This window comes from Saimiri boliviensis, chromosome 13 (genome assembly GCF_048565385.1).
Source record: "Saimiri boliviensis isolate mSaiBol1 chromosome 13, mSaiBol1.pri, whole genome shotgun sequence".
NCBI classification, from domain to species: Eukaryota; Metazoa; Chordata; class Mammalia; order Primates; family Cebidae; genus Saimiri; species Saimiri boliviensis.
In genome coordinates, this window is record NC_133461.1 from 106,902,701 (window position 1) to 106,925,327 (window position 22,627).

At 45.7% G+C, this 22,627-nt stretch overlaps 2 protein-coding genes and 1 pseudogene across 2 annotated transcripts; all 3 read right to left on the reverse strand.

Moving 5' to 3' along the window:
• Positions 1–776: 776 nt before the first annotated feature.
• LOC141580914 (protein FAM90A5-like) lies at positions 777–4,448 on the reverse strand (annotated as a pseudogene).
• A 153-nt stretch (positions 4,449–4,601) lies between these two features.
• Positions 4,602–6,200, reverse strand: LOC141580975 (ubiquitin carboxyl-terminal hydrolase 17-like protein 17). The gene has a single exon (XM_074384290.1). It carries the CDS (start codon positions 6,198–6,200, stop codon positions 4,602–4,604), a length of 1,599 nt encoding a protein of 532 aa, XP_074240391.1.
• A 6,871-nt stretch (positions 6,201–13,071) lies between these two features.
• LOC141580976 (beta-defensin 109) lies at positions 13,072–15,449 on the reverse strand. Its single transcript, XM_074384291.1, has 2 exons — positions 15,392–15,449; positions 13,072–13,277 (listed from the first exon to the last, which is right to left on the reverse strand). The coding sequence occupies exons 1-2, from the start codon at positions 15,447–15,449 to the stop codon at positions 13,072–13,074; spliced, it is 264 nt and encodes an 87-aa protein (XP_074240392.1).
• Positions 15,450–22,627: the final 7,178 nt, after the last annotated feature.

Here is a 22,627-nt window from a genome sequence, read left to right on the forward strand (position 1 = left end):
ATGCTCTTTGGCCATTTTGGTCATGATCCTGTTTGCTCTCAGGGGAGCAGAGAGTTTATCCTGTTGATTTTGGATACTGACACTTTTTAGATTATGTAGATAATCAAGATAATGACCCTGAATAGCAACGGATGGGGAGCCATTTGTTGGTCTTTCTCAGAACATCTCTCTCAGTTCAGAGACCTCCTAGATGTGGAATTCTGGTCAGGGTTGTTCCCAGGTCCGAGGATGGAGTCAGCCTGTGCATGACGGATGTCTTTGCCTGACTCTTTCAGTGATTGTCAACCTCACCTACTCTTAGGATCATGTGGGAAGTGACTAAAAGGCTCTGGGCTCAGGCATCCGAAAAGAAGAGGGGATGAATCTTTGACCTCGGAATGTACTTCAGCTTTACTGGGGTCTATTTGGGAAATGAAACTGTGCCTAGTGTTCTTGTGCACACCCAGATGCAGCTTCATGGGAACCATCACAATCTTCACCGCACACTTGGCATCCCGGTGAGGCACCCAGGGACTCCTTGGGGCAGGCAGTGCTCACCACGTCTGCAATGTGTGTGATTCCCTTGGTGGAATTTGACTGGGTATGTGTGTTGGCAGAGTGGGGTGGAGATTTTCCAACACCTGTGGATATTTAGGAAACCAAAGGGAGAAACACTCTGGTCTCTGCTATGGATTGCTAACAGAGTCCAGAAATGTTCAAGCCCTAGGAAAATGGGCAAAGAACAAACATGCAATTAGAGTCGAAAGACACGATGTGATGTTTTCCAATAATTTTATTAACTTCCAAACAAATTAATCACACATATTTACAAAGGCATTCCCTAGCACAATGTTCAAGGCTGAGGAAAACCCCAACAATGCTTTCCGCAGAACCCATCCCAGGGTCCAAAACACCAATCTCAGGGCAGGGCGTGGCTGAAGAGGGGCACCTGTCAGGGTTCCCTAACTTTTCCCATATTTAGTCACGTAGGGAGCAGACACAGAGTAATTCGTCTGTTTCCAGTCTCTTACACAACGAATCCCTGGCACAGAAGCTTTTCAGGGTGGGTTTCAGGAGACCCATTCCAAATACAGTTTTCCTCACCAGAATTCAAGTAGGCAGAGTCTCTGCAGCTGGTCCCTGCCTGAGCTGGGCTCCGACATGCACAGGAGCGCCTCAGATGCTGGGGAGCTTCGGAGTCAGCACACAAAGTCTGCTCCCCGCTCTGTGCTCCTCAGTCCAACAGTCCCCTCCGAGTCACGGGAGCTGGAGGCCAGGGATCTCTGCCACCTGCAGTCTCGCTCCAGGTCAGACCAGCTCCTCCTCGGAGGAAGAGGACACCTGAAGGTCCTCACAGAGGACACTCCGTGGGACACAAACACAGGGCCCCTCAGACTTCTCTGGGACATGAGGGCTCTGAGTCGGGAAGGCTCCCGGCCTCTTCGCAGAGTCGGGTGACAGAGCCGTGAGGAACGTGGAGCTCCACCCTCCGTCTCCCAGTCTCCTGAAGAGCATTCTGAGAGGCTGGTATCCATCCTGGCCGGCCGCTGGCTGGTGGGACACGGTGCAGGCCCGGACGGTAGGCAGGCAGGGTCTGCTGTGAGGAGGCTGCAGGTCGAGGCTGGGCACCTGGGCGGGTGTCCTCCTGCTCATCTGGGGTGACCTATTTGGTCTAAGTTCGGTTAGAGCTGGCGGAGGCTGTAGAGGCTCCAGGGCGCCCGGCTCCCCTCCCTGGATGCTGTTTTCGGCGATCTGGATGGGACCGAGTCTGGCTTTCTTGGGGACACTCAGGCAAGCCTGAATCGGAGCCTGGGCAGGCCTCTTGGCTCCTGGCCTGAAGCTGAGATTGGAGTCTAGGCCCGAGCTATGTGTGGCGGCTGGTGGGCAGGGCTGTCAGGTCACAGCAGGAAGTTTGGCTTGTGCCTGGGGGTCGATGACAGGGTTCAGGCCGTGGGTGCTGGAGGCAGCCTGGGGAACCTCACGGCAGCCACCCTCAGGGCGGCTGTTTGTGGGCTTCACCAAGAGGAGAGGCTGCGGGCCCCGGCCCCGGGATGCAGCCTGACGGATGTGGGCCACGGCCCCTGTCTGTGGTTCCGTGGGTCCACGACTTGAGGAGGAGCTCACACTGGCTTTCCTGAGGGGAGACAGTGAAGCCCGGGTGGGGCCACTGTCAGCAATTTTGGGAGCTGAGCCGTCGGTGAGAGCAGCGTCCACGACTGGCCTCCTCTTGGTGGTGTGGACTGGCATTGGCCTGCCTGCCCCCTGAAAGAAAGGAAACCACACACATTAGATGTTCCTCCGCATCCAGCCGACAAAAAGTCAGCACAGCCAAACACAAGGTGCTTGCACCCAGACATTCTCCAGACAGTCTCGACAGGCAGTCATTGGAAGCAGGGACTGATCCTCAAGTGAGTGCTGGCCAGGACAAGACACTTGAAAAATGTGCCGTGGAACTAGGTGTAGTGATCTACAGAATATCATCGCTGAAGTGACTGTGTCTTGGGGATTCACTGGAGTGACCTAATGTCCTCCTGCCGCTAGGAAAGTGTTGTTGGCAGGCTTGCAATAGTCCGACAGAGAGAAAGCACCAGGAAATATGGCATCTTCAGATGCCTTCACCTGGAATCAATTAACCTGAAAGGGTCGTTGAGACCCTGAGGCTGAGAATGCCCCCAGTTCCCTCCCACAGCTGCGGGCCTGAACGGAAATCCCCCAGGGTAACCTGTAGGAGAGAAAGAGCAGGGGCCCAGGGTGACACTCACCCTCAGATAGTCACAGGGTTCCACCGATTCTTTTCCACCGGGCAGCCGCTTGGATTGAGGTTTCCCGGAAATTATCTGGAGGAGAGCCTTCCTCTGCTGGTCCTGCGGCCTGCAGAACAGAAAAAGCTCAGGTGCTGCCCCCTAGTTTTCCCAGGGGACGGGGAGAACCCTATCTGAGCCCAGTCCCGTTTCCTGTTTGGGCACCTTCCCTCATGGGCCAGGCTTCCCTTCCTCCAGGCGGCCCTCTAGGCTTCCCAGCTAAGGACGTTCCTCTACATTCCATTGCTTTCCCCCTGTCCTGGGCAACCTCCATGAAACACCCCTGCCCCCCACCCCTGAATCTGTCTCCCAGGGTGAAGGGAGCTCCTGGGTGTGGCACCTGGGAGAACACCCAGCTCTTAGGTGGCAGTACCCAAAGAGCTGTGAAAACCCCTCCCACTGCTCACCTTGGTCTCTCTTCATTCTCTGCCTTCTCCTTGCTCCAGGGCCCCGGGTTCCCCTCAACCCGGGGCTTCCATGGCTTGAGGTTTTCCTTCCCTTCCTCTTTGCCAGAGGTCTGGGGGACCAAGGCTCCGTTCCAGCGCTTCATGGGGCACCTCGTACTTGTGGCCTTGTGGCCAAACGCCCCGCAGTCTTTGCACTTGACCTGAGGGTGGAAAGAAAGTGCTGTCAGTGCACGAGCCTTTGAGGCAGAAATCAAAGATCAAAAATGAGACAGGTTGTGAATTCAGAGCTCAGTAGGGATTCTAGGGAGGGGACGGTGGTATGGGAGTCGCTAAGTGCTGGGAGAGCTCAGATACGGCGTTCCTTCCCAGAGCCCGTGTTACAGAGAAACCCTTAACGGGAAACACTCAGGGTTCTAATGGTCATGAGCATGAACCCAGTGTCAACAACACAGCCAAAGCTGGCTACATGGGATTCCAGGCAGGAAGGGAAGCTGCTCTCCAGGGTCTCTCAAGGGACCTATGGGGCCTGAGAGGAGGACCCAAGCCAGGCCCACCTTGGATAGAAAAAGAAATTTGGGCCGGGTGTGGTGGCTCATGCCTATAATCCCAGCACTTTGGGAGGCCGAGGCAGGTGGATCTCCTGAGGTCAGGAGTTCAACCAGCCTGGCCAACATGGTAAACCCTGTCTCATGTGCACGTGGGCCTGCGTGTGGGTCGGCACCTGCCCTGAGATCACTGGCATACAAGCAGAGTCCTCCTGCTGTGCTTGTTCTTCCCTTTGGATCTCCCGGCCCTCCCTTTCACACAAGCGAGCGTGCCAGTGTTGATGGACTCGTGATCTGTCAGGTTCCCAGAGGAGTTGTTCAGCAGGGAGCTTCGGTGCCACCAGTTCTAGGTTGCCTGAGGTCCATTAAAAAAGCAATGTAAAAACACCAGGTCGGGGTAAAAAGGAAGAACATCCTTCTTCCAAATGCGTTTCTGTTTCTGCTATTCAGCGTTGGGAGAATGCTCCACAGATGTTTCACCTTAGCAAAATGTCAGCTTCTCGTGCCTACAAACAATTGAGTAATGAAACACACCCCAAGACAAAATAGTAAATACCATTTTCCTCACATGCACACCTCAATATGGAATATTCAGAAATTCACACTACTGTCATCTACTATGAACGTAAACAGACAGTCCCTCCACAGATTCAGAAGTGTCCTGACTCCAACACTCGATATTTCCCGTACGTGGGCTCATCTTGAAATGCAGGCATCACTCTCCAGTTTCCTCTCTTGCATAAACAGAAACCTGGGCTCCTTGTCCCTTGATGTAGGACTGACTGTATATGCTTGTGTGTGTGTGTGTGCGTGTGTGCACGCGCCCATGTGCACGTGGGCCTGCGTGTGGGTCGGCACCTGCCCTGAGATCACTGGCACACAAGCAGAGCCCTCCAGCTGTGCTTGTTCTTCCCTTTGGATCTCCCGGCCCTCCCTTTCACACAAGCGAGCGTGCCAGTGTTGATGGACTCATGATCTGTCAGGTTCCCGGAGGAGTTGTTCAGCAGGGAGCTTCGCTGCTCAGGATGATGGTTTTTCATCCCACTCTTGCATTTCGATTGATGAATCACAAGTGCATCGGGAGGCAGTGTCCATTCGACTTTTCTGATGTTGAACTCTGGCTTGGTTTTGTTTTGTTCTTGGAGGAATTTCCAGCTGTCTAAGGTGCTTTCGTCAGTGGCTCTTTCCTCCGCGCGCTCTTTCAAGTCAGGGACCTGGAGGCAGGGGTCCCTCTTGAGCTCTCCTTGAGCTGCTCCCCTGTGCGTGTCTTCAGCACCAAGGGCTCTTGGTTCCCTGCCTGTTGACACCGTCTCACCGTCTCTTTCCAATTCAGTCTTCTGGATGTAAAAGAGAACATACGCCTGTTGATTCAGGGCAGAAGTCACGCCACAGGCAGTGACCTTGGCATCATCCATTTGATACCACTGGGCATCCCCAGCTCCTGCTTTGACATAAGAGAAGTAATGTCCATTGTGGCAAGTCCACCCAGCGTGGACCAGCACAGCATAAAGAACATAGAGAAGAGGTCCTGAGTTCTGCTGAGACATGTACGGCTGCATGTCAAGGCACTCAGGATATGGCACATTCTTGGCCAGTTTGTGGCCTGTGACCTGGGAGAATCTCTTCAAGACAAGAATGAGGACCTTGGGGGAGGTGTGTAAAGTTAACGACTTGGAGGCCGGCACCTTCTGGAGACAAATACCACAATGATAGGCATTCTCTCCATTGAGTTCTTCAGGCTTCACCAGATGTTGCAAAGCTTGCTCTACACTCTGGGCTGCCTCGATATCCAGGGCGATGTCCAGGTAAGGGTCAAAGGTGTCTGAAGTGCCATGGCAGTGGAGACACTGGATTTGAGATCTCCAGTAGCCTCCAAATATTTGGTGGATGAGGGTGGTGTCCTCAGCGTGATGATCTAGCTGCTCGCGGCTGGGAAGGCTCGTCTTTTTCATGGCATTTAGAGTGAACATGAGAAATTCATGGGCATCTTCCTGCCTGCGTCTGTGGAAGCCAGCAGACAATGCCTGTGAAGGCTGGATGACGTGGCCAGGACGGTTGAGGGCCTGTGTCATGTGAGCTTGCATAGTACACAGCATACAGCCCTTCTGGCGATGGCAAGTTTGAGAGTGCTCCCCAGATAGCATGTACTTGGCAAGGGGTGGTGTGTATGTCAGGCACTGCAGGGAAGCATTCACATAGCAAGTATTTCCCATGTTCTGGAGCCCAGCCCCCACCGCAGCAGGTCTCCTGCTCCTCAGAGGAAGTTTCTCCCTGGGAGCCAGCTGTCTTGCTGGCTCAGGAGCCAAATAATGAGAGAGGGCGACATGGGGCTCAGATGGCAATGATGACTTCTCAGGTTGAGACCTCGGCTTGAATTCGGCAACAGCTGCATCTGGCAGAGAAGATGTGAGTTTTGGAAAGTCATTGAAGTGCGACTCTCCTCCCAAGTGGAGTGAACCGGCCTCCATGGTGCCAGAAGTCCAGAAGTAAGGATCACCAGGTTTTGCTGCTGGGACAAGACACTTCCTCTTGCGAGAGAGCCTTCGAATGACAGGCTACCTGGCTGCACCAGCCCTTATATACCTAGCTCCCACCCAGAGGGATCATCACACCCGCCCATCAGGCACCCGATCCACCAATCAAATAGCAGCATCAATTAAGCCATTGGCGTCAGGGAATTTCCTCTTGTATTCCGCAGGGAATTCAGCGCACACAGCCCACAGTCTGAATTATAGAACACCTGAAGCTGATTTACTTGTCAGGATGATGGGCAAACACAATAAGAGTGGAATCAGGTTAAGACAGCGGCCACTCATTGACCTTATTTTATGGAAAATAAATGCCACAGAAGAATTAAGTACATATGAAACCGCGTGTTTGTGTGTGTGTGTGTGTGTGTGTTTATTGTATGTGTGTATTGTGTGTGTGTATTGTGTGTGTGCGTCTGTGCATAAGGTTCTTTGTGTGTTTGTGTCTGGGATGTATGTGTGTGTGTGTGTGTGTATGTGTCTGTATGTGTGTGTGTTTTGAAAATTCCTTTGCAAAGCATGTGCATTTAAGAAATTTAATTATCCTTCAGCGACTGAAGGACAAGAAGTTGAAACCGCAGTACAGTAATCAACAAGTAATTAAGGCATATTCCTTACCTTAATTATATAGTGAGACGGATGGAGTCCAACAGACAGGAGCAAGGATCACCTGGTTTCTGCTGGGACCCGCCTGCTGCAGCAAGATGCTTCCTCTTGGGAGAGAGCCTTCAAATGATGGGCTATCTTGCCCTGCCAGCCCTTGTATACTTATCTCCTGCCTGGTGGGATCACCAAACCCACCTATCACGTACTGGGTCCACCAATCAATGAACAGCACACAATCAAGCTATGGGCCTCAGGGCCTGTCCTCTGGCATTCCTCAGGCAATTAAATGGACACAGCCCAGGTAATGAATTATAGAGCACCTGAAGCAGATTTACTTATCAGGATGATGGGCAAATATAGTAAGTGTGGAACCAGGAAGGGATGGTGGCTACACATTTGTTTTATTTCATGGAAAACAATTTCAGGGAAGATTTCTGTACCTATTGAACAGTGTTTTTTTTTTTTTTTTTTTTTTTTTTTTTTTTTTTTTTGCCAGTGTGTGTGTATGTCAGCCTGGACATGTGTCTGTATGTGTGTTTGTGTGTTCAGTATTTTTGTAAGCATATGCATCTGGGAGATATGGTCATCTTTTCAGTGACTGAAGGACAAGATGTTAGAAGTACGGTTTCTGATTTGACTATACTCAACAAATTACCATAATGAACACAGCATATTCTTTGCCTTAAGAAAGCAAGATGTAATCAAATAGACATTCCTTCGATAACCTTCGTTTGGAAGGCTAATTGATTCTCTATCAGGGTGCAATGACCTGGCAGTGGGAACAAGACAAGTCTTTGCAATGGTCTTGTGGAAGCTAGATACTGAAATAATCAAGTGTCGAGTGGGTCTACTGCCTTAATATGTCGAAACATGCAGTGAAGATTGATGAAATTTTCAATGCACAAAGCAGACCAGGAAACACCTTCCAGAAAACATGCAATTACCAAGACTAACTGATGACATCCACTGAAGTTATGACTGCAAGTAAAGAGAAATGTTCCTTAAAGTTTATATTTCAGTGTTTCTGACATATGATGGCAACTTTAAAAAACGCAAAATAATAAAAACTTGACCAATCCATCGGTATCAAAATGAAAACTTTCGATGTATTACAGAACTAATGAAAGTTCAGACAACATAACTCAGAGCATGGGAGATAATATTTCACTGCATATCTGATAATGAATTAACATTCAATAGAGAGAAAATAAAAACTTCCAAAACTTGACAAAAGCAAACAACCAATATGACACACTGGAAAGTTCTGGGTGACCGTAGTGAGGCCCTGTCTGAAGAAGCAATAAACAATCAGTTGTTCAGGATCTGAGATGTTGCTTCAATTTCTAGTTACTCTTTGTGCTGTGGACCCGCAATTACCACATTTACTGTAAAATTTCATGCTGCTGAATGTAGACCTGTGACATAATATCAGAGGCACAGAATTGTGGTGTGTCTCCAGGCCCTTTGACTTATCAGGAATGAAGATCCTGGCTGTGTGGATTTTCTTAAGATTTTTCAGACAGTAAGAAACTGGTAGAATTTAAGCCATGCGATAAGATTTTGAGGTGTAAAGAAACAGTCCCTGGCTCAGGGCTCATGAAATTAGGATCAGTTTTAGGAAGGACAGTGGAATGGGAAGAGTGCGACCTTTGGCACAGTTTCTTTCACTTGTCTTGTCATGTGTCAGGTGTGCTCAATGAGGAGGCATCTCATTCCTGATGGACTGAGTCCCGGAAAAAGAAATGAATGCTGCCAAGACTGAACGGGGAGGAAGGAGCCACAGTTTTCAGGAGAAAGATCTCCAGAACCATGAGAAATCCAGATGCCATGGCTTCACACAAGACGCTGGAGGTTGTAATCTCTGGAGCCGGGACCTGGGCATCAGTGTCCTTTCACGCTCCTAACTGATTCCCAGGTGAGCCCAAAGGACAACGTGTCTGCAGGTTGTGCTCATCGCACTGAAGTTTGCACGTGTCGCACAGAGACACTGTGAATATGCACATTTGGATGCTTGAGCAGGGTTGTACTCAAGATTCTGTGTTTCTATGGAGCCCTGAGTTCTACCGTGGACATGTTTACTCTTGGGTAGGTAAACTTTGATCACTGTACCTAATGAGAAATTGATCTGTGATGATTCCAAATTGAAGCACCTGTTGATTTTGTGCTATTTGGATGATTTTTGTTAATATTTAAATGGAAGGCCGGAGACAGTGGCTCATGTCTGTAATTCCTGTACGTTAGGAGGCCAAGTTGGGTGGATCACCTGAGGTCAGGAGTTCGAGACCAGCCTGGCCAACATGGTGAAACTTCGTTTCTACTAAATATATATATTTTAAAATTAGCTCTGCATAGTGGCAAGCACCTGTAATCCCAGTGTCTCGGGAGGCTGAGGCCGGTGATTCACTCGAGCTCAGGAGGCAGGGGTGGCAGTGAGCCGAGATTTTGCCACTGCCCTCTAGCGTGGGTAACAAGAGCAAAACTCTGTCTCAAAACGAAAAATTTAAAAGGAGTTTCTAGCCCCAGATTGAGCATGAAATGTCATAAGCAAATACACAAAACGAAGGGGCCATTCTCCAAAATAATTTCCTCGGAAACACCACCAAAGATTAATAAGTCTCATTACAGGGCTAAGATTGTGCTTCAAAGATGCAGCTTTCACAGCTGGACACTTGATTTCAGAATTTTCCCTAATGCCATTTTTTTACACACCATATGCAATTGATTTCAGAACTGTCTTGTCCATTCAATCAGGCAAGTGTACTATGGGCACCGCCCTTGTCTGTCAGCATCTCCCAGGGTTTCTGCCTGGCTGCACCTTTTTGCTGTACAAGCTCAGATCCCCAACTTGGGCTGCTCACAACACTCACCACCATAGATATTTTGCCAGAAGACCACATCTAACCATGTGTGAGCTTCTGCATATGAACCCCCACCAATGTGCGTCCACACAAAGTATTCTCCCACTGTCACAGGCATGCACATTCACGGACCACACTGTGCTGTGAATGAGCATGGACCTGCTGCTACAGTGAAGAGCTTTTACTGGACCCTCCATTGGAGTTTTGTTGCTACAGGCCAGGCAATTTCAGCCTCTCCATCCCATAGATGCTTAACTGGGCCGGGCCAGATAACAAACTCTGGGAAACTACCAACCGTATCCTCCTGTTTGGAGTGATGAGTTTCCCAGGTTCCATTTGGGTCCAAAGATGCCGTCCAGGAACCAGGGACTGGAGTCAAAAACCTTAGAAATCGACATGGTGTTCTATTCTGCTGCAGCTGAGCTGGCACTTAAACCACGTGACACAGATGTTCTCACTCTTCCTTCCCCTTTACCGGCAGAGGAGCCTCAGCCTGTGGCCACCATCACCACAATTCCATGGAGAGCACTGCCAGGCTACTGCTGATGTTCAGTGAAGGCCAAAGAGCTCTTCAGTCAGCTGAATGTGGCCAGGCCTGGGATGCACTTTTTCAGGGCAGTTGGCTCCCCTCTGGCCCAGGACACGTCCAGAAACGCCATCCATGAGTCTAGTCCTGAAATCAAGGATCCCAAGAGCCTGCTTCATGCACTACTATTCCGTGGCAGAGTTCTTACCTAAGGTGTACAGCGGAGTCACCTTTACACTTCCCTCTGCTTTTCTCAAGCAGAAGGATTCTCTATTCACAGCCCCCACAGCTGGGAATGTGCTCATTCTCAGCTGCAGTCAGCTGGTAGTCCCATGTTTCTGAGTCTCAGCCAAGGCCCACAGCATACTACCTGGATACTGCTGTTGGTTCTTCAGGGTTCATGGGCTTTTTCGTCCGTAGATTAGAAACACTGCCAGTACTGAGTCCTTTCTTTCAGGGCAGCAGGTTTCTGTCTGGCCCAGGAAGTGTCTAGAAGTGTCATCCAGAAGCAAGTGTCTGCAACGGGAACCTCATGACCTCATGACCCTATGACCCTGACCAGCGCCCTATCCTACTGTGGCTCAGCTGACCTCCAAGGTGCAAGACAAGGTCCTTTTTACTTTTTCTTCTGATCTCCTCTAACAGACGGAAGGGGTATCTTGTGGAGCTGCAAGCTGTGCTGTCTGGGGTTGTGGGACAGGTAATGCCAGTACTCCTTTAGCTGTCCTGGCTGGCGTCTCAGTAGGTTGTACGGCCGCTCACCTCTGTGTACTGGCTCTGCGCACAGTACTACTGTGTCTGCCGTAGTGAATGAGATGGAAAGTAAGTCTCCATTCTCCAAGACCCTTCTTGAGCATCAAGGCTGCCCTACTGCTGGGGTCTAGCCCCAGACTTTCCTTGCTGAGCCAAGCATGCATAGGTTCCTCTGCTGGAAAACAAAAATAAAAACTAACAACTCCCCACAGTGGAGTGTTCTGGGACTCAAGACTCTCTATATTATTTTGCCCCCAGGGTGCTTCCTTGATGTGATGCACTTCCTCTTTCCTCGGAGCAGGAGTCCCTGACATCCAGATGACTGTGAATGCTGCTGTTCCTCTGGAGCTAGCCACCCAGTGGGGCTGCCACACAGCAGGCCATGCTGGAGAATGTCTGCAATGGATCCAGGGATGTAATCTATCCTCAAGTCTCCCAGCAGTGTGCATCAGCAGCTGATCAGATCGGGGTGGCAGGGGAGTCACATAGACTCTGAGAGATTCCTTGGTTAAACGTAGCCCTAGTGTGTTGAATTTCTCAAATGCCAGTTGTAGTAGTAATGAACTCATCACATGGATAGACTCAGGGCCACCTGGTTAGCCAGAGTGATGTAGGCAATGGTAAGACTTGTGGCCACTCACAGATTTTCTCCTTCCTGGGTGCTCTGCTATTCTACTGCAGATGCGGTAATGGACTGTGTCAGATGACCTTCAGCCAGAGGTGGCAGTTGGGAAAGACTGCCAGCTGTGGTGGTAGTGGTGAGATTTTGACTTGCCTTATGTTACCCATGGGAGGTACTCCAGTGTCTCAGGAAGTGGGTGGAGCCAGAGAGTTCCTAAAAGTTTCCTCTGTTACTTGTGTTAATCTACCAGGGAGGGTGGTTGAGCAAACCAGGTGGGAACAGGAGCAGGTGAGGCCATGCTCTGGCTCTCTCCATGTGGGACAAGCTGTGGCTCCAGTGGGAATTGGAAGGCCTTTCTTGGGCCACTGGGATACTTTTCCAGAGGAGAGTGAAGCTGTCTCTGCCTCTGTACAAGGAGAGTCCACATGAAGAACCGGGAGTAGCAGGTTGGCAGTAAGTTCCACCCAGCTCCCACACACTTGGCAAGGCAGGCCTCACACCCACAGTGTTCCGCTGGGAGTAGCTAGCTAAGTTTCAGGAAGTCTGCATTCAGAACGCAAAACTGATACCATAAGCCCTTCCTATGGAGATAGCAATGGCAGCCTTCAGGCCACACCCCTCCTGGTCCACCTGCAGAGCAGGGACACCCAGCTCCTATGCTCCCTGCTGCAGCACAATACCCACTCACCCCTCGGTTCTGGCCTGGGGAGTTTGTCCCCACTCAAGATTATATCAAAACTTTCAGCTGGGAAGTTCTCTCAACCTGTGACCACCGTCTGAGTTAGCGGGCAGACTTCTGGGAGGCCCTCTCTGAAGTGGAATCAGGAATGGCTTCCCTCCATCCTGCCAGAGACCGGCAGACTCAAAGCACATCCTAATGCCGCTCTGCACATACTCCCCACTCTTCACTAAACCAGGTCCAGCGTTGGGTAGGGTTCAGGCCTTCCCCCATGGCCTGGTTTGATAGGTTTCCCAGTGGAACTGTGTGTCTTAGAGTCAGTTTACTCCCATCTAACACCCCAGGCACTTAAAATGTTCCGCTAGCTCATGGTGTAAGCTGCATCCTGCTGCTTCTTTCAAAGGGTCTGTGGCTTATTTCAATTTTCCTGTGAAGTTCCTGTGATGTTTCTCGAAAGAAGTTCACAGTGTGAACGTCTACACACAGTTTTGTCTTTCCAAGTGGGAGAGGCAGGCCAACAAAATGCCTTCAATCCACTACCTTGGAAAACACAAGTAACAGTTTCGTCACTTTTAAAGGTTTGTTAAGGTCTGTTAATGACTCATGGGAGAATAGTACTTGGGTATATTTGAAATTAACGTTTACTCATTTGCACTGATAAGTGAAAATAGAAGATAGTTATCAAGATGGAAGTACTGAATATGTATATTTTATTATTCTTGGATGCAAAAACTTCACTTCTGATGTATTTTTATTTTAGGTCAGTTTCATTTCACCTTCGGTTTAAGAGGTTCTTGGTAATCTGACATGATAAGTGGTGTTGGAATTGGCATTGCAATCCACCATGCTCTACAGCACTTCATCCTTCTTCGGCAGGCACCGACTGCATCTTCTATTACTTTGCAGATATCTCTTCTGCAAACCCCACCCAAATTGAGACAATGACCTTCAGCAGGACCCAAACCACTTCTTACTGCAGAAAAGAAGATCCAGCAAGATGTTTAGTCCACAAAGAGAATGTAAATCCATAAACACTCTTAAGAAACAGAATGACTTCAGTATGAGCATTTTTATGTGGGAGCTCTTAGCATCGCTGCTGCTCATATGTCAGGGGCACATGCAGGTTAAGAGAGGTAGCAGTTCCCATCCTGGTTTGGCACAACAGTCATTGTAGTTTTCATGGAAAACGGATGTGAGAGGGGACGGTACATCTTCGTCCTTTTCTCGGGGTTTTCTGTCAGGAATGGCTGCTGCTTACCCCAGTGGCAAAAAATGCCAGTGTCCTCTGCCAGAACGGGTTACTGAGGGTCATAGCGGTTTCCACCTTGTGGCTGATACGGATCGTCTCTTTCTCCTTTTTTTGTTTCTAGCCTAGCCAAAAAAGATGGTTCTGGCATCTCAGGTGTGTGATTTCACTAGTTGCTTTTTCCATGTGGCTATTCTTTTGTTTTGTTGTGTTCTCTCTCTCTGTCTCTCTCTCTCTCTCCCCACTGTGTTGCAATGGCTTCTTAAATGGTCCCTCGAACCCTCCCAGGGCTGTTTTGCTTTGTACATAGCTATACAATTTGGTGGTGATCTTTTTGTTTCCTGTAGCAGAGTAGTGTTTATAATATACTACTATATACTATAGTATATATAATATACTAATAGACTTCATCAAGTTATTTAAATCTGCCTTAGAAAGGGGAGAATTGAAAATAATATTAGCAGTGCATCCTGGTAAACATTTAAAAAATAATGAGAAATATATTGCCCTTACAAAGTCAAAGTTTGTCTGAATACAACCCATATAGCAATTTCATTATAAATAGCCCTATTAAAGTCAGAAGGAAAAGAAGAAAGCCTGCTGTCAATGCTGTGTTAATATAGTTCGAAAAGTTTTGGACAATGCCATATGCGGTAAGAAGAGAAGTCAGGGGAGACTTGAGCCTATCGTTTTTTCTATCCTCTGTACCTCCCCAAATACCACTGGAATGATGTAATATGTTTTGAAGAATCTATAGTAGTGCCCCAAATCATAGAACACTATCAATGCATCTTAATCTGAGATATGCCCAAAAGATACAAAATTGGTGTGAATAGAATGAAAGAAAGATTTAGGCTTTTGTCCATGACTACAAGTCAGCTGCTCTCCAGCGACTACTGCTATAGAACCAATATATTTTAGAGGATCTCTTTGAAACATTTCTATTCTTGAAAATGGTTAGGCAAGTTCTTAAAATATCCCCTCTTTCAAACACAAAAATACTCTGTGAACTGGAGCTTCAGCACTGGGCGCTTTGTACTGGCTAGCTGATGGAAGCGGGTGAGGGTTTCCCGGAAGATATTCTGGGAAGATCTGCTATTATCAGCAATGCGAATGGGGGTACTACTGACTCTTGGGCCATCGGGAATTCCAGTGTGTTAATGCAGAAGCTCCTATGTTGAGATAAAGCATTGAGTCATTTTCGCAGAAGAAGTGTGGATGATAGCATTCCCATTTTAGACCATAGAATAATGGCAGATTAAGGATGAGCAGTGAGTTCAGCATTAAAAATGATCAGGTAGGCAAGACACCATGAATAAAAGTTAGTAACAGAAACAGCATATGTGGACCCTCAAGAACTAAATGTATTGAAATTTGTAATGTGGAGAAATAATTAGGCAGCTACGTATCAATTGTTTAAAGAAACAATCTACTATTACAAAGCTGTAAAGTTCAGACCTGTCATATCTAATTGCCTGCATACGAATGTTCATGCCCCACCGAGGCATCCCATTGAGGTCGCATTCCCTTGTATCCTTACTTTGTATTTTGAGATGCCTTGGTGAGGCATGGAAATTAAATGTGGGCAGTTATATTTGACAGGGTTGAATTTCAGCAGCATCCATTATTATATCCATTCACTAGGTCAAAAGACATGGATAGAAACTGATCAACAGGTGCTACTGCTAAATGAGTCTCTTTTCTATTTTTCCCTATTATAATCCTAGTAAAGCTGTATATATGAGATTCCTGAACCCACAAGACTCATTCTAGGATCTCGTCTGGCCAGAGACACAGCCTTCGAATCTGCCAAACTTTATCATAATCAGCTACCAACTTACCTGGGGATGAGAGAATCGAAAAAAGAAGGACAATAAAGAGAAGCAAATGGAATCTCATGGCTGAAGGGCCAGCATCCATGCGGGTTGAGCCTGGACTTTCTGGGCATGGTGGGTCTGTGCCTATTTATGATGTTCTCTGGGTGTGTGATTTGTTCTTGGTTAGCAGAGCCTAACGAAAAGAGAATAACTAAGTCTCCCACAGGACATTTCCAGGGACACAAAAGTACATAAATGTGGGCATATCTCAATGGATGAGAAAGCAGATTAATATTATTTAGTTCCCAAAGACTCCGGATGTCTTCCTTGTCAGCTGCTTTCTTTACTATTTTCTACATGCACGGGCAACATCATCGATCCTACTTTATACATCTATTGTTTGCCAGGCAATATCGTAGGAACTAGAAGTGCATGGAGTACTTCATGGTAAGATCATGGGAGAAAAAATGTGAAATGGCTTCATGCAGTAACATATGTAAAAGATACAAAAATCCAAAATAGATCATTGCTATAGTAGCAGTTTCCTTTACTGAAAGGGAGCGAATAAAAGGATGTCGGGAGAAGCATCATGTAACGGATTATACAGAATGTGCTTGAAAAGAGTTTGGTGTTTTCTTGCGTGCGGGAAGAGCAATACGTGGAGTTCTTGCTGAAGGGTTAGAGCTATATAAAATTAGTCAATGGCAGAGATAGGCTCTAAAACATAGAATGGGATATTGTGTACTTAGCAATTTGTTAAGACGGTAGATCTTAGGGGATCTGACAACGACCAAGGGACATAAGAAACTTCTTAGAGGTGATGGATATGCTATTACCTGGATGTTGGTTGTGGTAATAGGAATAATATATAAGTGCATACTTGCCAAATCGTATCCACTAATTATGTACAGTTTGTGTATAACAATTTTACTTCTATATATCTGGAAGAAAGAATTTGGTATTTCATTTTACAGCAACATTATTAAGTTGAAAGCATATTTCAACCTCTTTTAAAATCATTAGTTATTGTTTTAAATAAACATTGATTTTTCAAGTAAAGCTTGGCATTAAAAAATTCAACAAACTGAAGAAAAGAAGGAAAATTACTTGGAATTCCGCTACTGAAATTCAATAGCTAAAGATTTTGAAACATTTTTGCTAGCATAAGCAGCCTTTGTCATCTCTACAGAATAGTCCCTATAGTAATTAAAAAATGTGAACCTAAATATAGCTATCTGAATAAAAGTCTACACCACTGAATGTTACTGTCAGCTTCCACGGTGGTCCCCAGCTATCCTTCCTTCCTGATGTTCATGCCCTCGTGTAACACCTCCTTCTGAGAGTAGGCTGGACTTAACTGCTTCTAGTAATTGTAGTGCAGCAGACGGGATGGGTTGTCACTTCGTAATTCGGAACAATCTTGGGCATCCTTGCTCTCCTTGGCTTATTTAATCACTCTAAGAAAAGTCAGTTTCCATGTTCTGAGCTACCTTATGGAAAAACCAATGCAGCAGGCTGGAGTGCAACGGCACAATTTCGGCTCACTGCAACCTCCTCTTCCCGGCTTCAAGCAATTCTTCTGCCTCAGCCTCCTGAGTACCTCGGACTACAGATGTATACCACCACATCCGGCTAATTTTTTTTGTATTTTATTTTTTATTCGAGATGGGGTTTCACCATGTCGGGCCAGGATGGTCTAGATCTCCTGACCTCGTGATCCACCCACCTCGGCCTCCCAAAGTGCTGAGATTACAGGTTTGAGCCACTGCACCCAGCCTCATTTGTAATTTCTTTGACGCTGATGCTTTTTGGTTGATTGCTGGTGAGAATGTCTCATAGTGACTCTAGCGGTAGCCTGAGATAGGCCGAGCTGCCCTCCGGGGAATCGCTCAGATGCCCCAAGGTGTCCGTTGGGAAGCACCTGGGACAGCACTTTTTATACAGAGGACACCCTCACCTCACCCCCAGTCCTTGGCGGCCAGAGCACATCTGAAAACTGTAGTCACAGCCATCCCTTGGAAAAATGTTTTGAAGCACAATGGCCAGCAAGCCTGGGTCACCCCCTGTTGTGTGTGAGATTCATGCAGATGTCAGAGGCAGCTGCTCTGCTGCTCAGCCCTGGGCCTGGGTGGGTTCACATCCCATCTTGTTCAATCACAAGATGATTCTAACATGTAAATAAACCTCCTTTTATATGGAATAAAAATGTTAACAATGATACTGGAATGTCTAGAAATCACGTTCATACGCTACATTCTTAGGTATTTAAGGCACAAAGTTACATGGGCTCAGACCATATAAGACAACGTAAAGCAGTGATTGCTGTCACAAAGAGTACCTATAATGTCAAAACCTTCCACTTCATCCCAGGTAAAGGACAAGGTCATGACAACAGCCCGCGGGCCTGGCTGTCTCTTCACTCACACTGCTCAGGTGCGTTTTCCACCCTGCTTTTCCTCACACTTGGCAGTCCTGTTCTACCATTAGGGTCTTTGCACTGGTTCTGCTTTCAAGAACTCTACATTTTTATATGTCTGACTCATTTGCTTCCTTTCATCATTGGTTCGAATGTCATATCCTCTTCAAACTATCACTGACATGTTATTTAAAAATTTAACCTCAAAATACATTATCTTTATTATTCTATCTTCATTTGTCTATTTTTATTTTTGGTGTATATTGCCTTTTTCTTCCATCTAGACTGTATCCTTCAATGAAAGCATCAATTTTGATACATTGGGTTTGCTGATGTATACCCAGTATCTATAACAGCACCTTAAAGATAGAAAGTACATAATAAATGTTAGTTGAAAGACGAAATCATGAATAAACAAGTCTCTTGTCAATAAAACAAACCAAAAATAGCATGCCTACAGACTCTAGAAAATAGCCTCAAAAGGGCAAATCTAAGAGTTATTTGCCTTAAAGAGGAGGCAGAGAGACAAATGGGATGAAACGTTTATTTTCAAAGTAGTAACAGAAACCTTCCCAAACCTAGAAAATATATCAATAGTCAAATACAAGAAGGTTATAGAACACCAGGCAGATTTAACCCAAATAAGACTACCTCAAGATATTTAATACTCAAACTCCCAGAAATCAAGGACAAAGAGAAGATTCAGGTAGGTGTGGTGGCTCATGTCTGTAATCCCAGCACTTTGGGAGGCTGAGGAGGGAAGATCACTTGAGCTTAGGAGCTTGAAAGCAGCCTAGGCAACAGAGTGAAAATACAGAAAAAATTGGCTGTGTGTGGTGGTGCACGCCTGTAGGTCCAACTACTCTGGAGGCTAAGGGGAGGGCTGCTTGAGCCCAGGAGGTCAAGGCTGCAGTGAGCTGAGACCGTGCCACTGTACTGCAGCCTGGGTGGCAGAGTGACACCCTCTCTTAAACAAAAATAAATTTTTTAAAATGGGCTCTAAAACCAGCATGAGAAAGAAGCAAATAACATACAATTGCGCTCCAATATATCCTGGCCTGCCTGGATTCATCACTTGCTGCCTAAAGAGCCCTGGGGTCCCGAATGACGAGCGGCAGTAAGCATGTAGTGCAGGTAGCGGGCCTTGGGTAAGACTGAGATTTACTGCCTTCAGGTGTGACCTGAAGCACATTCACAGTTGTGGTGCCTGTAGAGAATAACTCCTTCTGCTTGGGAAGTGTTTTCTTTTTTTTTTTTCTTTTGTCTCCTTTGACTTTGTACTTTCAAATAGCCTGTCTTCAAGAGGACTAATTTATTCTGCTTGATCAATTCTGCTGGTAAAAGACTTGAATACATTTTAACTATGTCAATTGCGTTTTTCAACTCCAGCATTTCTTTTTCATTGTTTTGAGTTATTTCAATGTTCTTGTTAAATTTATCTGATAGGATTCTGACTTCCTTTCCCGTGTTATCATAAAGCTGTCTGGCTTTTCTCAACACAGCCATTTTTATTTATCTGTTTAAAAGGGCATATATCTCTGTCTTTTCCGAATTAGTCCCTGGTGCCTCATGTAGTTCATTCGGTATTTTGCTTTTGAGGTCTAGCAACTGCTAGTAAACTGGCCTAATTAATTCACATGTAGAGGTAGCGTAAAGAGGGTTTCAAGCACTTGAAACACCACTGATTTCATTTCATGTGAGTTGCTATGCAGAACTAATGGGCTATGAGGCTGCAGGTCTCTCAGCCAATAAATAGGTCTTCTAGATGTCCGATGAGACTCTCTTCTCTGGGCATAGGTGATTTTGCTCTTGCTTTGAGTATTATAGCACCACAAGGTGTCAGACACTCTACTTTTACCGAGGCTTACACGAAATTTATCTTGTTATCTGGTAGAGCTTGGCTCATGAAAAAAGGGAATGGTAAAGAGAAGGACAGCAATCCTCATGGCTGAAGAAACAAGAAACCTTGACTTTATTTCCAGGAGGCAATGGAAACTTCCGTCTGTGGCTCTCTAGCACAAATGGAATGTCTTTGTTTGGATACTAAGTGTCCTTCTGTACCTCATTAGGGATATTCACAGACAGAGATGTACTATGCATGCAAAATCAGCTTCATGTGATGACTAAGAGTCCATGTTTTATTGGACACTCAGTTCATTAGAATGATGTGGGCGCACAGTTTTGACCAGAAAACCTTGTTAAATGGGAACATAAGCTACAAATGTTTTGGCAAAAGATGAAGGTTTATGAACAAACAACCATTTATATTAAGTTACAATTAGTTGGGCCATGTTGGGAAACCATTTGATTTAGTTAATGACTAGACATTTTGTTAGCGAACACTTCCCTGACTTTACTAGCCCTATTAAGAATTAATCAGCCCCTTTGCTCCTGGTCTGAAGCCCCACAGTGCTTTGTTATGGTACTGTGCCTGCTGCATTGTATGTCAGATTAGCGAATGTGTGTTTGCCTCCTCCTCTACTGTCTGAGCTTTCTGCTTCCCAGGACAAGTCTATACTCCCCAGAGCTGAGGAGGGAGTTGAATTATGTGGTCATTTATTCTCTAATCCCTTCATCAAGTGGAGAAAAACAGGACAGTGAAATGCCACTGCACATGGAAGCAGGAGGTCTGCATTTGAGTTTTAAATCTCTGATCTGTGCTAACTGGAGGTATGGATATAGTCAGAAAAATTTTCTTCCTTAAATCTTCACAGCACCTATGTAGGTCCTGATCTGCTGAATCTAGATAAGGGGATTCTCAATAATTACTGTGCATAACATCTACTGAAAGAGTTGTTTTTGCAATGCAGATTCCTAGCCCCATACTACAAAATTTTTGTTTTATAAGTTGATCAAGAATTTTTATTAGACAATGTAAATTTCCTTACCTGTACTAGCATACAAAAATATTGAATACTATTAGTAGCAGAATGTTTCAACAAAATAACTATACACAGCTATTAAACCACTTTGTTTCACCACTGTCTTCATCACGATCATCACCATCATCATCACCGTCATCACCATCATCATCACCATTATCACACATTGTTGAACACCCGTCATGGACCATTTGACATAAACATTGTTCCTGTTCATAAGGAGCATATATTCTCCATATGTTTATAAAATTAATGCCTGAACAAAGTTGCTTAAACAAGGCAGAAGTTGATTTTTTTTTCCACTTAAAGTTAATCTGTAGTTCTATGATTCAGGGTTAGTACGGATACTTTCCAATGCCACTAAGGATGCAGGGCCCTTCCGGCTCTCTGCTGTGCTATACTTTAGAAACGGCCCTAATCTGGCTGCTAAATTCCCACCTATTATTTCTGAATTCTAGACAGCAGGGAGAAAAAAGGCATGAGGGAACGGCAAAGGAACATCTACCCTTCCTTTATAAATTGTTTAATCAAGTCCTCCTTAAAAAACACTTTGTTGCGATATGATTACATATAAAAAGCTATACCGATTTAATGTATATATCTCAGTGAGTTTGAGGATAAGGATACATTGTGAAAGCATCACTACCATCAAAATTATAAACATATAAACATACCATCAGAATTATAAACATAAGGATATCAAAGTTCAAAGACCGATTTAATGAAATAAAACAAGAAGACAAGATTAGAGAAAAAAGGATAAAAAGGAATGAGCAAAGTCTCTCCAGAAATATGGGACTATGTGAAAAGACCTAATTTACATTTGATAGGTGTACCTGAATGTGACAAAGAGAATGAATTCAAGCTGGAAAATACTCTTCAGGATATTATTCAGGAAAACTTTCCCAACCTAGCAAGGCAGGACAATATTCAACTCCAGATCATACAGAGAACACCACAAAGATATTCCTCAAGAAGACCAACCTCAAGGCACATAATCCTCAGATTCACCAGGGTTGAAATGAAGGAGAAAATACTAAGGGCAGCCACAGAGAAAGGTCAGGTTACCCACAAAGGGAAGCCTGTCGGACTCACAGCAGATCTCTCAGCAGAAACCCTACAAGCCAGAAGAGAGTGGGGGCCAATATTCAACATCCTTAAAGAAAAGAACTTTCAACCCAGAATTTCATATCTTGCCAAACGAAGCTTCATAAGTGAAGAAAAAATAAAATCTTTTGTGAACAGGCAAGTACTCAGAGATTTCATCACCACCAGGCCCGCTTTACAAGAGCTTCTGAAAGAAGCACTACACATAGAAAGGAACAACCAGTATCAGCCTTTCTAAAAAATACCAAAAAGTAAAGAGCATCAACATAATGAAGAATTGACATCAACTAATGGGCAAAACAGCCAGCTAACATCAAATGGCAGTATTAAACTCACATATATTATTACTAATCGTAACCTTAAATCGACTAAATCCCCCAATCAAAAGACACAGCCAAAACCCATCGGTCTGCTGCATCCAGACCCATCTCACATGCAGAGGTACAGAAAGACTTGAAACAAAGGGATGGAGAAAGATTTACCAACCAAATGGAGAGCAAAAATAAAGAAACAAATAAAAAGCAGGAGTTGCAATTCTCACCTCTGATAAAATAGACTTTAAAGCAACAAAGATCAAAAGACGCAAAGAAGGACATTACATAACGGTGAAAGGATCAATGCAACAAGAAGAGCTAACGATCCTAAATATATACGCACCCAATACAAGAGCACCCAGATCCATAAGACTTATAAAGAGATTAGACTCCCACACAATAATAGTGGGACACTTCGACATCAATATTAGACAGATCGACGAGACAGATAATTAACAAGGATATCCAGGACTTGAACTCAGATCTGAAACAAGTAAACTCAATTAACATTTATACAACTCTCCACTTTAAATACACAAAA

What these genes read in the sequence shown, in the direction of transcription:
- LOC141580975 (XM_074384290.1), bottom strand. Translation starts at nt 6,200, where the DNA reads ATGGAGGCCGGTTCACTCCACTTGGGAGGAGAGTCGCACTTCAATGAC.
- LOC141580976 (XM_074384291.1), bottom strand. Translation starts at nt 15,449, where the DNA reads ATGAGATTCCATTTGCTTCTCTTTATTGTCCTTCTTTTTTCGATTCTC. An exon ending in TTCGATTCTCTCATCCCCAG is followed by an intron (nt 13,278 to 15,391) that starts GTAAGTTGGTAG and finishes TCTTTTCTGCAG; the next exon opens with TAAGAAGTGGTTTGGGTCCT.